General features: G+C 44.5%; 1 protein-coding gene across 1 annotated transcript in view; it reads left to right on the top strand.

The window, feature by feature from the left end:
• LOC116374128 (uncharacterized) overlaps positions 1 to 18,098 on the top strand; it is a 76,731-nt gene that overhangs the window by 3,026 nt on the left and 55,607 nt on the right. The window contains exon 2 of the mRNA XM_031823927.1: positions 8,959 to 9,253. Coding sequence (XP_031679787.1) covers positions 8,959 to 9,253 — 295 coding nt within the window. The remainder of the gene's footprint in view (positions 1 to 8,958; positions 9,254 to 18,098) is intronic.

Genomic DNA, 18,098 nt, shown 5'->3' with positions numbered 1-18,098 from the left:
CTGAGAGATTAAAAACTCCTGAGTTGAGTTATTAAACTGTTGTCTCTGCTGGAGAGACAGGACACTGAGAGATTAACAACTCCTGAGTTGAGTTATTAAACTGTTGTTTCTGCTGGAGAGACAGGACACTGAGAGATTAAAAACTCCTGAGTTGTGTTATTAAACTGTTGTCTCTGCTGGAGAGACAGGACACTGAGAGATTAAAAACTCCTGAGTTGTGTTATTAAACTGTTGTCTCTGCTGGAGAGACAGGACACTGAGAGAATAAAAACTCTTGAGTTGTGTTATTAAACTGTTGTTTCTGCTGGAGAGACAGGACACTGAGAGAATAAAAACTCCTGAGTTGAGTTATTAAACTGTTGTCTCTGCTGGAGAGACAGGACACTGAGAGAATAAAAACTCCTGAGTTGTGTTATTAAACTGTTGTCTCTGCTGGAGAGACAGGACACTGAGAGAATAACAACTCCTGAGTTGAGTTATTAAACTGTTGTCTCTGCTGGAGAGACAGGACACTGAGAGAATAAAAACTCTTGAGTTGTGTGTTCTTATCCTCTACAGGATCCGAGGACATAAACATATCTGATATGTTTTACATATCAGAAAGCTTAAATTCTTATTAATCTAACTGCACCGTCCAATTTACAGTAGCAATTACAATGAAAGAATACCATGCTATTGTTTGAGGAGAGTTCACAGTTATGAACTTGAAAATGTATTAATAAACTAATTAGGCACATTTGGGCAGTCTTGATACAACATTTTGAACTGAAATGCAATGGTTCATTGAATCAGTCTAAACATGTGCACGCCCACTGCTGCCATCTACTGTCCAAAATCTAAATTGCGCCTAGGCTGGGATAATACATTATGGCCTTTCTCTTGCATTTCAAGATGATAGGATGAAAAAATACCAACATGTTTTTTACTTTGTAATGTAATGTAATGTAATGTGCTATATTCTCCTACATTGATTTCACATTTCCACAAACTTCAAAGTGTTTCCTTTCAAATGGTATCAATAATATGCATATCCTTGCTTCAGGTGCTGAGCTACATGCAGTTAGATTTGGGTATTTGATTTTAGGTGAAAATTTAAAAACAAGGGTAATCCTACTTTTGATTCTGTTGGAAAGACAGGACACTGAGATAATAAATACTGCTGAGTTGTGTTATTAAACTGTTATCTCTGCTGGAGAGACAGGACACTGAGAGAATAAAAACTCCTGAGTTGTGTTATTAAACTGTTGTCTCTGCTGGAGAGACAGGACACTGAGAGAATAAAAACTCCTGAGTTGTGTTATTAAACTGTTGTCTCTGCTGGAGAGACAGGACACTGAGAGAATAAAAACTCATGAGTTGAGTTATTAAACTGTTGTCTCTGCTGGAGAGACAGGACACTGAGAGAATAAAAACTCCTGAGTTGAGTTATTAAACTGTTGTTTCTGCTGGAGAGACAGGACTTTTGAATTTTGAATTTTGAATTTTGAATATTCATTTAAATGAGGAGCATTCATTACCGATTTGTTTTTTTTAAATGATTTTGAAGGTTGGGGGTTTGGGCACGTTTACTCAGTGACTCTGCAGTGCCCTTTGAGACCACAGTGCATGCACATCGCTGTGAAATATCTTTGGGTTACTTAAAAGCCTAGTGTGAAACCTAGTAAATCAACTACAGGTCTATTCTTCCCAGACACTTCCTCCCCTTTCCTCAATTAGCCTGGGGATGCTGTTAAGAAATCCGTTGTAACCCGCATACAGGGGTGGGATAGACGTTCTTGGAATACCTTCAGCGATCACTGCATATTTAGTCATTTGTATTTTAATACTGGGGGAGTCAGGACACTTCATTGAATGTAGATACAGTATATATATATACAAACGTTATGTGGACACCCCTTTAAATGAGTGGATTCGGCAATTTCAGCCACACCCGTTGCTGACAGGTGTATAAAATCTATCACACAGTCATGCAATCTCCATAGACAAACATTATATATATATATATATATATATATATATAGCATTGGCAGTAGAATGGCCTTACTGGAGAGCTCAGTGACTTTCAAGGTGGCACCGTCATAGGATGCCACCTTTCCAACTAGCCAGTTTGTCAAATGTCTGCCCTGCCAGAGCTGCCCCAGTCAACTGTGAGTTGTGTTCTTGTGAAAGTGGAATGTCTAGGAGCAACAACGGCTCAGCTGCTAAGTGGTAGGCCGCACAACCTTACAGAATGGGACCGGAGAGTGCTGAAGTGCATAGCGCGTAAAAATCATCTGTCCTCGGTTGCAACGGTTGAATCACTCTTCACCATCTGGCAGTCCGACGGATGAATCTGGGTTTGGTGGATGTCAGGAGAATGCTACCTGCCCGAATGCATAGTGACAGTATTGTAAAGTTTGTTGGAGGAGGAATAATGGTCTGGGGCTGTTTTTCATGGTTCGGGCTAGGCCCCTTAGTTCCATTGAAGGGACATATTAACGTTACAGCATACAATGACATTCTAGAGGATTTTGTGCTTCCAACTTTGTGGAAACAGTTTGGGGAAGGCCCTTGCCTGTTTCAGCACGACAATGCCCCAATGCACAAAGCAAAGCAAAGTCCATACAGAAATGGTTTGTTGAGATCGGTGTGGAAGAACTTGACTGACCTGCACAAAGCCCTCACCTCAACCCCCATCGAACAACTTTGGCATGAATTGCAACTCTGACTGTGAGCCAGGCCTATGTGAGCCAGTGCCCGACCTCACTAATGCTCTTGTGGCATATCCCCTCAGCAATGTTCCAACATCTAGTGGAAAGCCTTCCCAGAAGAGTGAAAGCTGTTAATAGCAGCAAAGGGGGGGCAACTCCAAAGTAACGTCCATGAATTTGGAATGAGATATTCGACGAGCAGGTGTCCACATACTTTTGGTCACGTAGTGTAGATATTGTATCAAAATGTTTCCTTTTTCTATTTTCCAAGGTTGTAAAAAATACTGTCACTATTTACACTCTATTAACTTTAATATTTGTGACCGATCGGCTGAAATCGGTCTTGTCTGTCTCTGTCTCTGTCTCTGTCTCTGTCTCTGTCTCTGTCTCTGTCTCTGTCTCTGTCTCTGTCTCTGTCTCTGTCTCTGTCTCTGTCTCTGTCTCTCTCTCTCTCTCTCTCTCGCTCTCTCGCTCCTGACTGAAGGAATTTGATTTCTCAACGCAGTGAAAATCTGTCTTTCTTTATACAAGCATGAAGTCCATCAGCCCCATCTCCAATCAGTCACCCCACTGTCATTTCCTGCTCCAGATGGATGGATGTATCCCAAATAGCACATTGTTCCCTAGGGGCCCTGGTCAAACACAGTGCACTATGTAGGGAATAGGGTGCCATTTGTGACCGACCGCCTCAATTCTTATTCTTATCTCAAGTCTTATGTAGATGCATTTGAAATTGTGTTTTTTTCATTCGATAAAAATGATATATAATACACTGCATTTGAGGAACAACGGGAAAGTAAATCATCATTCTGCTTTGGATGTCAATAAAGTTGTAAACTCACTTTTGAGAAAATGGCCCTAAAATGTTTTGGTACACCTGCTGGAGAGCTCTTCTTTGTCTACACCCTCTTAAGCCTTAGCCCCACCCATCTCTTTAAGGATTCACATGTGAGGCCATATAGTAAACACAGTGAGTAGTTTAGTAAACAACCAAAGATTTCAAGACTAAACATGGTAAAAGTAGTAACCTACAATAAGGAAAAACTCCAGGTAAAAATAAACTTTATCTAGTCCTTGGCCTATATGCTTATCTGACTTTGGTGCAGGTCATGTTGTTGTTCACATTACTGTGCTAAACAGAGTGAGTAGTGTAGTAAAGATTAAGACTAAAAGTGCCTACAATAAGGAAAAATTCAGGTAAACAAAGTGTCCAGATTAAAACTATTTTATTAATATTAGCTGACCCAGACACACTTGATGGGTCATGTGAAAGAAATGCTATAACTCCCAACCACATTTAGCTAAGTGGATGGATCTCTACACAAGGTGTAAATGGTACAGCCAAATGGTTACATGCATAGTAGCAATATCAGAAATATAGTCAATATAAATAATACAATATACAGTATGTACAAGAACAATATCAATAACAATATCAGTGACGAGGTAGTTATATGTAATCAGTGGCCGAGCAGCAGGATATAAAAAATAGTAGCAGCAACGTGTGGAGTGTGTGTTAGGAGAGAATCATGTGAATAGAGGCACAGCAGATAGTGTTGATGACTGGTGTGTCCAAACCTATCCAAACCTAATCTATATTCTGAGAGCCTGTTTCTGTCCTGCCCTTGCCTTTGTTGGTGCAGGGCATGTGATGTCCATAGCCTCTTCGTCACAAAACTCTCTGATCTGCTCAAGAACATAAGTTTGTCCAGTCCAGGTGGTGCTTTGTAAGGCAAACCATCTATAGGAGGAAGGACGTCAGTGTTCCGCAGCAGCTGAAACCTGGTCCCGACTGAATCTGAACGCTCCCTGGAGACAACAACACCAGGCTCCAGAGCATCGAACCTGTAAAACAGGAAATAACCAACATCATTTCTCCTCCAAAGTTTAGATAAGAAGAACGATACAATGCAATGAACATGATGTCCACCTGAAGTGCTGGCTTGATCTGTGGCAGCAACCTGAAGTCAGGTGTTGTTGCCAGCCGTAACTTTCCACCGTATCATCCTCCAGTCCAACCAGCTGTGGGATGTTGACCCCCGTCTCCGTGCTGTCCTACACAACACCAGCGATCTCAGACAAAGTGTTCACTCTGGTCTGTCTGAAGAGCTGCTTGATGAGGCCGAAGCACCAGTCGGGGGCAAACTTGGTGTAGCCTGTGATCAGGAAGTGAAGGTCCAAACTGTGGTGGAGCTTGTGCATGGTCCGCCAGGCACAATACCAGAGCACAAACGTGTTCTTGTTTTGGCCACTGCAGTCCACACGTGTTTCCCTCCATACAACAATGAAGTAGTTGGTGTGGTATTTCTTCACAGCAGAAAACCAACTCCATAGTTGGTGAAGAAATGGTGCTGGATGACATGCCTTCAAGTATTTCTTCACAGCAGACACCAAACAAGCCACACTTCGGAAGTTTACATAAATCTTAGCCAAATACATTTAAACATTTTAACAAATACGTTTTTCACAATTCCTGACGTATAATCCTAGTAATAAATCCCTCTTATTTCAGTTAGGATCACCTCTTTATTTTAAGATTGTGAAATGTCTGAATAATAGTAGAGATAATGATTTATTTCAGCTTTTATTTCTTTCATCACATTCCCAGTGGGTCAGAAGTTTACATACACTCAATTAGTATTTGGCAGCATTGCCTTTCAATTGTTTAACTTGGGTCAAACGTTTTGGGTAGCCTTCCACAAGCTTCCCACAATAATAATCCCAAGGATGAACCAGACTTGTGGAGGTCTACAATTCTTTTTCTGAGGTCTTGGCTGATTTCTTTTGATTTTCCCATGATGTCAAGAAAAGAGGCACTGAGTTTGAAGGCATGCCTTGAAATACATCCACAGGTACACCTCCAATTGACTCAAATGATGTCAATTAGACTATCAGAAGCTTCTAAAGCCATGACATCATTTTCTGGAATTTTCCAAGCTGTTTAAATGCACAGTCAACTTAGTGTATGTAAACTTCTGACCCACTGGAATAGTGATACAGTGAATTATAAGTGAAATAATTTGTCTGTAAAAAAATTGTTGGATAAAATACTTGTGTCATGCAAAAGTAGATGTCCTAACAGACTTGCCAAAACTATAGTTTGTTTAACAAGACATTTGTGGAGTGGTTGAAAAACAAGTTTTAATGACTCCAACCTAAGTGTATGTAAACTTCCGACTTCAACTGTAGATGGGACCTGGCTGTATAGGGTCAGAAGGATAGCGCACCTGCAAACAGCAAAAGAACATTAAGATAAGTTAATGAAAAGAAAATGTAACGTAAAACATATCATTTTTTAATTCGTCATTATCAGGTAAGTTTCAATTACCTACAAATGTGCAGAGCAGCAGCACAGCATACAGAAACATCATGTTGTAAACTGGAAGTTAAAATGATATAACACAGCCAGTTTCAACTTCCACCTGACTGTGCTGCTGCTCTAGTTTCAACTGTTCTGCCTTATTATTATTCGACCATGCTGGTCATTTATGAACATTGAACATCTTGACCATGTTCTGTTATAATCTCCACCCGGCACAGCCAGAAGAGGACTGGCCACCCCACATAGCCTGGTTCCTCTCTAGGTTTCTTCCTAGGTATTGGCCTTTCTAGGGAGTTTTTCCTAGCCACCGTGCTTCTCCACCTGCATTGCTTGCTGTTTGGGGTTTTAGGCTGGGTTTCTGTACAGCACTTTGAGATATCAGCTGATGTACGAAGGGCTATATAAATAAATTTGATTTGATTTGATTTGACTACACATCCCTCTGGAAAATACAGAAATAATGTGAGATCAATAAAAGTAGTGCCAATCATGTTGGAGGTCAACTAAATAATGAAAATGTGTTGTTTATGCTTTACATACCAAGTGTTGTCATCGATTCCTTGTAGAGACGCCACACTGTTGCTTTTGTCACAAGGGATGGCAGCAGCTTTCCACCAAAGTGTTGGTGTCCTGGGTGGCGTCCTGGTAATACTATGGCATTATCCTCTGCGTAGTTGTTGATGAAGTTCACCACTCGCTGCAGGTCCTCATGCTTCAGGTGTAACCTGTGCTCGGGCCAGCTCTCTTTCTGATGGGGGGCATTAGACCATTCTCCTTGTTTGACTGGTGAGGAGAGTCAGGTGTGTTCTACAGGTCTTTCTGATGGGAGACATTAGACCATTCTCCTTGTTTGACTGGTGAGGAGAGTCAGGTGTGTTCTACAGGTCTTTCTGATGGGAGACATTAGACCATTCTCCTTGTTTGACTGGTGAGGAGAGTCAGGTGTGTTCTACAGGTCTTTCTGATGGGAGGCATTAGACCATTCTCCTTGTATGACTGATGGAGGAGAGACAGGTGTGTTCAACTGATGCTGAAAGACAAATTCCAGATATTTAGGCAGATATTTAGGCATTATTATACAGTAGATAGCCGTAATCACCGTCAGACACACCTGGCTTTTGTTTAGACATGCTTTTGTTTAGACATGCTAGCTAAACAATGAATCATAATCCTAATCGATGGAGTACGAGCAATACAAACAGATTGTCATAGCTAGCTAAAGTTGACCAAATAGGTTCATTGTTAGCTAGTTAGCTAGATAGCATTAGACTATAACTAGCAATGCGAAATGGCATTACTACACACAGATCATAAACTTAATGTTAGCTAGCGAGCCAGCCATCTAACGTCAGCTCGCTAGCTTGATAGCTAACAGTAAGCTTTAAAACCTCTTAAGGATCGGACCCATTTTTTTAATTTCCACCTAAAATGGCTCATACCCAAATCTGACTGCATGTAGCTCAGGACCAGAAGCAAGGTTATGCATATTCTTGATACCATTTGAAAGGAAACACTTTGAAGTTTGTGGAAATGTGAAATGAATGTAGGAGAATATAATACAATAGATCTGGTAAGAGATAATACCAACAAAAAAACAACAACAAAAATGATCTTCATCATCTGAATGTCATACATGATGGATAATTAGCTTCCCTACAGAAAATACACTAACCTTCACACATCTAGATAGTTGGGTGGGGTGGGTGTGGAGCCAGAAACAGCAAGGGTTCAAACTGTAGAACCCAGTTCTTACATTTGAATATAAAAATGTATTTTATCAAACAAATAAAGGCTCAATTTTATCTCTGAGACCCTCAGGATGACGAATCAGAGCCAGATTACTGAATGTAAGCACATTATCTACCTCCAGAGGTGAATGTATCAAACCAGTTGCCGTGATAAAAGTGTTTTGTTGTTGTGCACTCTCCTCAAACAATAGCATGGTATTTTTTCACTGTAATAGCTACTATAAATTGGACGGTGTAGTTAGATGAACAACAATTTAAGCTTTCTGCCCATATAAGAGATGTCTTAGTCCTCGGAAGATGGCTGTTACTTACAACGTCATTCTAGTCACATTAGCGCAGGTTAGCATCAACCGTCCCGGTACAGAGACACCGATCCCATAGAGGTTATTAACTTGCGATGAAAACAACTTTCTCACCAAATTAGAAACGTATTATATCTGAAACAGTAGCTAGACTCTTACCCATACACATGGATGAAAGCTTCATGGCAGACTGCAACCCCTTTCCTTAAATAATGTTATCCAGAGCGTTGGTGACTGTAACTGTGCTCCTGGCAACAATTTAACTATGCTTTTTCTGCTGACGTTTACTGACACCGGCCATATTAAACGGGTGTTGAGCGTTCGTAAATGAATCAGTTATTCTACACTCTGGTACACTCAGACTAGAGTGGTCTGAAACAGTTGTTGCAGTGATGTTCTATTGAAATGGAGACTTGCATTGTGGAGTCTTTTGTTTTACTACGCAATTATGTTTTTTTTAAAGACACGTTAGATAGGATTACAGCTCAAATAGACAGAAGCAGGCTACATGGCAGACCAATCCAAACTCATCTCTCGGCATGTCCAGCCCACTCATAATGTCAGCCAATCATGGGTAGCGTTGACTTAAACAACTAGGCTCCTAATTTAACAATTGTATTCGTATTTACAGATTGCGTACAAGTTTGTCATTAAAGCACATGACAAAGCACATGTTCCAGAAGGAATTTCTGCCCCCAAAACATTATTTTTTCATTTAAGTTCTATTGTGAAGTAGTGACCCGAGACATTCGCCTAGTTTCCTGAAACGGGACACATTTTAACACCATCACAAAGTGCTTTTACATTACAATATAAAATACATTTTATTTCAAAAAGAAATGTATACAACATGTCGTTAATTGTTTTCATCATTAACTCTTCCTATGTCCATGTAGGTTCTTCGGCCCCCAGTAAAGATGTTGTCGAGAGGGAAGAGTTGGAGACCACTGAGATGAACTTGGTCTCCAGGTCAACCACAGTGGGTGGGGCCAGCAGTGTGGGTGTGGCCAGCGGTGTAGGTGTGGCCAGCGCTGTAGGTGTGGCCAGCGCTGTAGGTGGGGCCAGCAGCAATGGGTCCCGGAACATCACTGAGGCGCGGCGTAGAGACAAGCGCTGCACGTGTTACAGCTACAGAGACAAGGAGTGTGTCTACTACTGTCACCTGGACATCATCTGGATCAACACACCAGAGTGAGTAGTGACAGGCCTAACCCTGACCTCCACTAACCCTGACCTCCACTAACCCCAACCCTGACCTCCACTAACCCCAACCCTAACCCCAACCCTGACCTCTACTAACCCCAACCCTGATCTCCACTAACTCTGACCTCCACTAACCCCAACCCCAACCCTAACCCCAACCTTGACCTCCACTAACCCCAACCCTGAACTTCACTAACCCCAACACTGACCTCTACTAACCCCAACCCTGATCTCCACTAACTCTGACCTCCACTAACCCCAACCCCAACCCTAACCCCAAACCTGACCTCCACTAACCCCAACCCTGACCTTCACTAACCCCAACCCTGACCTCCACTATCCCCAACCCTGACCTCCACTAACCCTGACCTCCACTATCCCCAACCCTGACCTCCACTAACCCTGACCTCCACTAACCCTGACCTCCACTAACCCCAACCCTAACCCCAACCCTAACCCCAACCCTGATCTCCACTAACCCTGACCTCCACTAACCCTGACCTCCACTATCCCCAACCCTGACCTCCACTAACCCTGACCTCCACTAACCTCAACCCTGACCTCCACTAACCCTGACCTCCACTAACCCTGACCTCCACTAACCCAAAACCTAACCCCAACCCTAACCCCAACCCTGATCTCCACTAACCCTGACCTTCACTAACCCCAACCCTGACCTTCACTAACCCCAACCCTGACCTCCACTAACCCCAACCCTGACCTCCACTAACCCCAACCCTGACCTCCACTAACCCCAACCCTGACCTCTACTAACCTCAACCCTGACCTCCACTAACCCCAACCCTGACCTCCACTAACCCCAACCCTAACCCCAACCCTGACCTCTACTAACCCCAACCCTGATCTCCACTAACTCTGACCTCCACTAACCCCAACCCCAACCCTAACCCCAAACCTGACCTCCACTAACCCCAACCCTGACCTTCACTAACCCCAACCCTGACCTTCACTAACCCCAACCCTGACCTTCACTAACCCCAACCCTGACCTTCACTAACCCCAACCCTGAACTTCACTAACCCCAACCCTGAACTTCACTAACCCCAACCCTGACCTTCACTAACCCCACCCCTGACCTTAACTAACCCCAACCCTGACCTCCGCTAACCCCAACCCTGACCTTCACTAACCCCAACCATGACCCCCACTAACCCCAACCCTGATCTTCACAAACCCCAACCCTGACCTTCACTAACCCCAACCCTGACTTTCACTAACCCCAACCCTGACCTTCACCAATCCCAACTCTGAACTCCACTAACCCCAACCCCAACCCTAACCCCAACCATGACCTTCACTAACTCCAACCCTGACCTTCACTAATCCCAACTCGGACCTTCACTAACCCCAACTCCAACCCTAACCCTAACCCCAACCCTGACTTCCACTAACCCATCCACTAACCCCAACCCTAACCCCAACCCTGACTTCTACTAACCCCAACCCTGATCTCCACTAACTCTGACCTCCACTAACCCAACCCCAACCCTAACCCCAACCCTGACCTCCACTAACCCCAACCCTGACCTTCACTAATCCCAACCCTGACCTCCACTAACCCCAACTCTAACCCCAACCCTAACTCCAACCCTGACCTCCACTAACCCCAACCCTGACCTTCACTAATCCCAACCCTGACCTCCACTATCCCCAACTCTAACCCCAACCCTAACTCCAACCCTGACCTCCACTAACCCCAACCATGACCCCCACTAACCCCAACCCTGACCTCCACTAACCCCAACCCTGACCTCCACTAACCCCTACCCTGACCTTCACTAACCCCAACCATGACCCCCACTAACCCCAAGCCTGACCTTCACTAACCCCAACCCTGACCTTCACTAACCCCAACCCTGACCTTCACTAATCCCAACTCTGAACTCCACTAACCCCAACCCCAACCCCAACCCTAACCCCAACCCTGACCTTCACTAACCCCAACCCTGACCTTCACTAATCCCAACTCGGACCTTCACTAACCCCAACTCCAACCCTAACCCTAACCCCAACCCTGACCTCAACTAACCCCTCCACTAACCCCAACCCTAACCCCAACCCTGACAGACCCTAACCCCAACCCTGACCTTCACTAACCCCTCCACTAACCCCAACCCTAACCCCAACCCTGACCGACCCTAATCCCAACCCTGACCTTCACTAATCCCAACCCTGACCTTCACTAATCCCAACCCTGACCTCCCCTAACTCTTAAAAAAAATATATATATATTCACCTTTATTTAACCAGGTAGGCCAGTTGAGAACATGTTCTCATTTACAACTGCGACCTGGCCAAGATAAAGCAAAGCAGTGCGACACAAACAACAACACAGAGTTACACATGGAATAAACAAACATACAGTCAATAAAATAAAATAAATAAAAATCTATCTTCAGTGTGTGTAAATGTAGAAGAGTAGGGAGGTAAGCAATACATAGGACACAATTTTAGCATTAACACTTGAGTGATAGATGTGCAGATGATGATGTGCAAGTACAAAAGAGCACAAGGGTAATAATATGGGGATGAGGTAGTTGGATGGGCTGTTTACAGATGGGCTGTGTACAGGTACAGTAAGCTGCTCAGACAGTTGATGCTTCAAGTTAGAGAGGGAGATATCTTCAGTGACTCCAGCTTCAGTGATTTTTGCAATTTGTTCCAGTCATTGGCAGCAGAGAACTGGACAGAAAGGCAGCCAAAGTAAGTGTTGGCTTTGGGGATGACCAGTGAAATATACCTGCTGGAGCGTGTGCTACGGTTGGGTGCTGCTATGGTGACCAGTGAGCTGAGATAAGGCGGGGCTTTACCTAGCAAAGACTTTTGATGACCTGGAGCCAGTGGGTTTGGCGACAAATATGTAGCGAGGACCAGCCAACGAGAGCATACAGGTCACAGTGGTGGGTAGTATATGGGGCTTTGGTGACAAAATGGATGGCACTGTGATAGACTACGTCCAGTTTGCTGAGTAGAGTTTTGGAGGCTATTTTGTAAATGACATCGCCGAAGTCAAGGATCGGTAGGATAGTCAGTTTTACGAGGGTATGTTTGGCAGCATGAGTGAACGGAGACTTTGTTGTGAAATAGATTCTAGATTTAATTTTGGCTTGAAGATGTTTAATGTCAGTCTGGGAGGAGAGTTTACAGTCTAATCAGGCACCTAGGTAGTTGTAGTTGTCCACATATTCTAATTCAGAACTATCCAGATTAATGATGCTAGTCGGGCGGGAAGGTGCGGGCAGCAATCGGTTGAAGAGCATGCACTTAGTTAGACTAGCATTTAAAAGCAGTTGGAGGCCACGGGAAGAGTGTTTTATGGCGTTGAAGCTCGTTTGGAGGTTTGTTAGCACAGTGTCCAAAGAAGGTCCAGATGTATACAGAATGGTGTCGTCTGTGTAGAGGTGGATCAGAGAATCACCAGCAGCAAGAGCTGCTTTATATATACAGAGAAAAGAGTTGGCCCAAGAATTGAACCCTGTGGCACCCCCATAGAGACTGCCTATCTGAGAAGTAGTTGGTGAACCAGGCGAGGCAGTCATTTGAGAAGCCAAGGCTATTGAGTCTGCCGATAAGAATGCAGTGATTGACAGAGTCGAATGCCTTGGCCAGGTCGATGAAGAAGGCTGCACAGTATTGTCTTTTATCGAAGGCGGTTATGATATCGTTTAGAACCTTGAGCGTGGCTGAACTCCCCTGATCTCGACCCTTACTTCCCCTAACCCCATTCCTGCCACTGACCTCCCCTAACCCCACCTCTTTTCATGCAGTATTCCCCCTTTCTGTATCACTCTCCCTCTAGTTCTACTTCTTTGTCCCTCTGTCTCTCCGCCTGTATATCTCGCTCTTTCTCTCTCCCTCTCTGGCTCGCCCTCCCTCTCTCGTCAGTCTGTCTTCAGTTGTAGGGTCTCAATGTTTACACATGCTTGAATGCCCAGTTATAGTCTCAGTGTCTACAGCTGCTTGAAGACCCTGTTATGGTCTCAGTGTCTACAGCTGCTTGAAGACCCAGTTATAGTTTCAGTGTCTACAGCAGCTTGAAGGCCCTATTCTAGTCTCAATTGTTTTGCCTACATTTTCATGGGAAACATGCCAATAAAGCCCATTTGAATTTAATTGAGAGGGACTGAATTCTCAGGTTGTTGCCCAGAAAGAGAGGGAGAGGATTCTCATGTTGTTGCCCAGAAAGAGAGGGAGAGGATTCTCAGATTGTTGCCCAGAAAGAGAGGGAGAGGATTCTCATGTTGTTGCCCAGAAAGATAGGGAGAGGATTCTCAGGTTGTTGCCCAGAAAGAGAGGGAGAGGATTCTGATGTTGTTGCCCAGAGAGAGAGAGAGAGAGAGAGGATCCTCAGAGAGAGAGAGAGAGAGAGAGAGAGAGAGAGAGAGAGAGAGAGACAGACAGACAGACAGACAGACAGACAGACAGACAGACAGACAGACAGACAGACAGACAGACAGACAGACAGACAGACAGACAGACAGACAGACAGACAGACAGACAGACAGACAGACAGACAGACAGACAGACAGACAGACAGACAGACAGACAGACAGACAGACAGAGAGAGAGAGAGAGAGAGAGAGAGAGAGAGAGGATCCTCATGTTGTTGCCCAGAGAGAGAGAGAGGATCCTCATGTTGTTGCCCAGAAAGAGAGAGAGAGACAGAGATATGTGACCCACCGCCTTGATTTGGTCCTATGTAGCAACATTTCAAATGATGTTTTTTATATTGTATAAGACTCCAACACAATGGTATATCATACACTGCAGCTGAGGAACAATGGGCAAGTAATTGTGCTTTGAAAGTTGATAAACTTGTTTACCAGTTTTGAATGTTTTGGTACACCTACCGGAGAGCTCTTCTTTGTCTACACCCATTCAGCATCGTTCACACCCTCTTAAGCCTTAGCCCCACCCATCTCTTTAAGGATTCACATGTGAGTCCATGTTTTAAACACAGTATTTAGTAAACAACCAAATATTTCAAGACTAAAAATGGTAAAAATAGTAGCCTTCAATAAGGAAAAACTCCCGGTAAAAATAAACTTTATCTAGTCCTTGGCCTATATCCTTATCTGACTTTGGTGCAGGTCATGTTGTTGTTCACATTACCATCTCTGGTAAACACACACTATATAAAATCTAAAGTCTGTCACATGCACAGCATACAGAAAGTTTAAACGGTACAGAGAAATTGTTACCTGCATATTTGCAATATCAAAAAAAGAAAGGGTCCAGTTTAAATTTTTTATTTATTTTTGATATTTATTAGATGATTCTTACCCAGACAAGCTTGTCTAAATTGATGGGTCGTGTGAAAGAAATGCTATATCCACCCCCCCAGTCACGAAGTGGATGGGTCACTATTGTCTAGACATGTACACCTGTTCATGAAATGGAATCATCTGGCAAAGTGGAGGCTTTTGTTTAGACCTGTAGCTAGCTAGCAAAACAATGAACCGGAATAATCCCAAATCATACTACCACCAATCCAAAACAAACTGTTTGCCATAGCTGTAGTATGAATCTGCAGGTAGATAAAGCTAACCATCTAGGTCCAATGTTAGCTAACTAGCTAACATTAGGCTATAGCTAGCAATTAAAATGGATTTCTGATTCTAATAACATTACTACACAGATCATATATGCAGAGTTAGCTGGCGAGCCAGCAAGCTAATGTTCGCTAGCTAGGTAAACAGTATTCTTTAACTTGGGGTGGCAGGTAGCCTAGTGGTTAGAGCGTTGGGACTAGTAACTGCAAAGGTTGCTAGATCAAATCCCCGAGCTGACATGGTAAAAATCTGCCCCTGAACAAGGCAATTATCCCACTGTTCCTAGGCCGTGATTAAGAATTTGTTCTTAATTAACTTGCTGACTAGGTTCAATATATATATATTTTTTACCTTGCGATGGAAATTACTTTCTGATAAAATGTGAAACTTGTAATGTCTGAAAATGTAGCTAGACCAGTATACATAGATGGATACTACACGGCAGGCTGAGACCATTTAATTCTGGGATCACACTGATTGTGGCGTGTGCAGAAAATAGCCCAGCACTTTTTCCAACGGATCTGTCGATAGCGCCTGCTAAATTCAGGCCAGCAATGTTGTTGAGAAAAGTAGAAAAACGTATTTCTTTCAAAACAGCCGAGGTAGATATCAATATCATTATCAACACTCACGTTATGGACAGAAGCATGCTACATGACAACCAACAATTTAACAATTTTATTTGTATTTGCAGATGGAAAACACGTTCAGTATTAATAAGGCACATGAAAAATCACATGTTCCAGAAGACATTTATGCCCCCAAAAAACATTAAAACAAATATATATGTTCAAATGCCTCTCTTGTGAAGTAGTGACGTGTGAAACGTGTCACATATGCTACAAAATATATATACTTACATCATTAAAACAAACTTCATTTAATTTTAACAGACCAGAAAGTTGAAACCAAGCCCCCTCCTGTCGTCCACCACACATAGAACACCCCCTGACCCCTTGACACATAGAACACCCCCTGACTCCCTGACACATAGAACACCCCCTGACTCCCTGACACATAGACAACCCCCTGACTCCCTGACACATAGAACACCCCCTGACTCCCTGACACATAGAACACCCCTGACCCCTTGACACATAGAACACCCCCTGACCCCCTGACGCATAGAACACCCCCTGACTCTCTGACACATAGAACACCCCCTGACTCCCTGACACATAGACAACCCCCTGACTCCCTGACACATAGAACACCCCCTGACTCCCTGACACATAGAACACACGCTGACTCCCTGACACATAGAACACCCCCTGACTCCCTGACACATAGAACACCCCCTGACTCCCTGACACATAGAACACCCCCTGACTCCCTGACACATAGACAACCCCCTGACTCCCTGACACATAGAACACACACTGACTCCCTGACACATAGAACACCCCCTGACTCCCTGACACATAGAACACCCCCTGACTCCCTGACACATAGAACACCCCCTGACTCCCTGACACATAGACAACCCCCTGACTCCCTGACACATAGAACACACACTGACTCCCTGACACATAGAACACCCCCTGACTCCCTGACACATAGAACACCCCCTGACTCCCTGACACATAGAACACCCCCTGACTCCCTGACACATAGACAACCCCCTGACTCCCTGACACATAGAACACCCCCTGACTCCCTGACACATAGACAACCCCCTGACTCCCTGACACATAGACAACCCCCTGACTCCCTGACACATAGAACACCCCCTGACTCCCTGACACATAGAACACCCCCTGACTCCCCACACCACTACAAAGTCCCCCAGACACCAGGCCCCCATATACATGCTCCAGTTTTAGCCGAGCCCACACCAGCCCCAGCAACACAGCTCTAGGGTCCCTACATCCTGCCCCTAGCATCTCAATCCGTCACTGTAGATCAGCAATACGCTTCTCTATGGGAGGCTTATACAGGATGCGCCAACATCCTCTCAGAGTAAAGCCCGGATCCCAAACCCCACAGCCACCCGGTTGCCCTCAACCCACACAGCTGGTCATTCTAAACCACCTTTACAGCCGCCCTGTTGCCCTCAACCCACACAACAGATCCTTCTGCGCCACCTTCACAGTCTTGAACCATAAGATCATTCCCTCACCCTCCAGGTATTCCACTCCAGCGGCAGCAATAGTGAAAGGAGGTAGGCAGTCTCTGCCGGTTCCCCAGGAGAACGAGCCCGGTAGTGCAGTTCGGACCCCCTCCACCACCTGCTGCAGCAGCCCTGTTGACTTTATGGAGGAAGCCTCCGCCATGTCGTTGACAGATTTCCACCCAACTTAGTAAACCCCGCTCTCACAAGCCTGGACCACTGGCCTGGATGAGTGGATTGTGAAACAGTGGCTATTCAATTATCCATGCTCCTGTCCGTGAAATGTCTCTGTGAACAGTGCCCAAAGCACAACGCGGTAGAACGGAGGATATGGCTGACATATTGACTTGCTCCATATCCAATAGGAACAATTGCCTCTAATACCCAAGGTCCCCTGCTCTCCTCAGAACAGCCCTTACCATGTCTCTCCAGCACACCCCTTGCTGGTACTTGACCGCTTCAATGAAGTCTCTGTGCTGCTTGTCGACAGAAAGCTGTCACTCTGGACCCAATGTCCACCAGCTCTTGGCCCCCCTCATGCAAAGGGAGGTGTAACACTTGCGTGTATCAAGTGTTGGCATCCACCAGTAGCCTCTGTAGTTTCTTGATGAGACTCTTTTGGGGATCCAGCACCATCAGCCTGTGCCAGAGCATTGAGTTGTTAGTGACCAGGATCCTTCCCCTGAAAGATATCAGTGGTAACACCCATTGCCAATTAGACAACTTAGTTGCAAACTTGTCCATCAGCCCCTCCCAGTTTGGTTTCTGAAAAGAAAGATCCGCCTCCAGCCCCAGGCTTGAGCTTAGGCAACCCATGTAGAATCTCCTGAGCACAATGTGGATCAGTGTTTCTGTCAATGTAGAGGTCTGCGTAGAAGTCCATAGTCATCCTCCTCATCTGGATCCGAAGCCAGAGACCCCGAAGGACGCCATAGATGGAACATCTGCTTATGCAGGTTGAAGAAGAACGAACTCGGAACAACCATTTCCATTAGGGTAGCCATCCATGCTCTAATGGCCGCACCATTTACCTGATCCTGTAAAAAAGACCCCAGATCTGTCCCCTTAGCCCTCAACTCCCTTTCTGATCCTAAATCCTTCTGCCTAATAAGGCTATCCTCGATGCCTTTAATATCCTTCTCAAACCTAC

Source organism: Oncorhynchus kisutch, linkage group LG5 (assembly GCF_002021735.2).
Source record: "Oncorhynchus kisutch isolate 150728-3 linkage group LG5, Okis_V2, whole genome shotgun sequence".
Classification (NCBI taxonomy): domain Eukaryota; kingdom Metazoa; phylum Chordata; class Actinopteri; order Salmoniformes; family Salmonidae; genus Oncorhynchus; species Oncorhynchus kisutch.
Note: the sequence above shows the minus strand (reverse complement) of the source record. Positions and strands in the feature narration are given on the sequence as shown.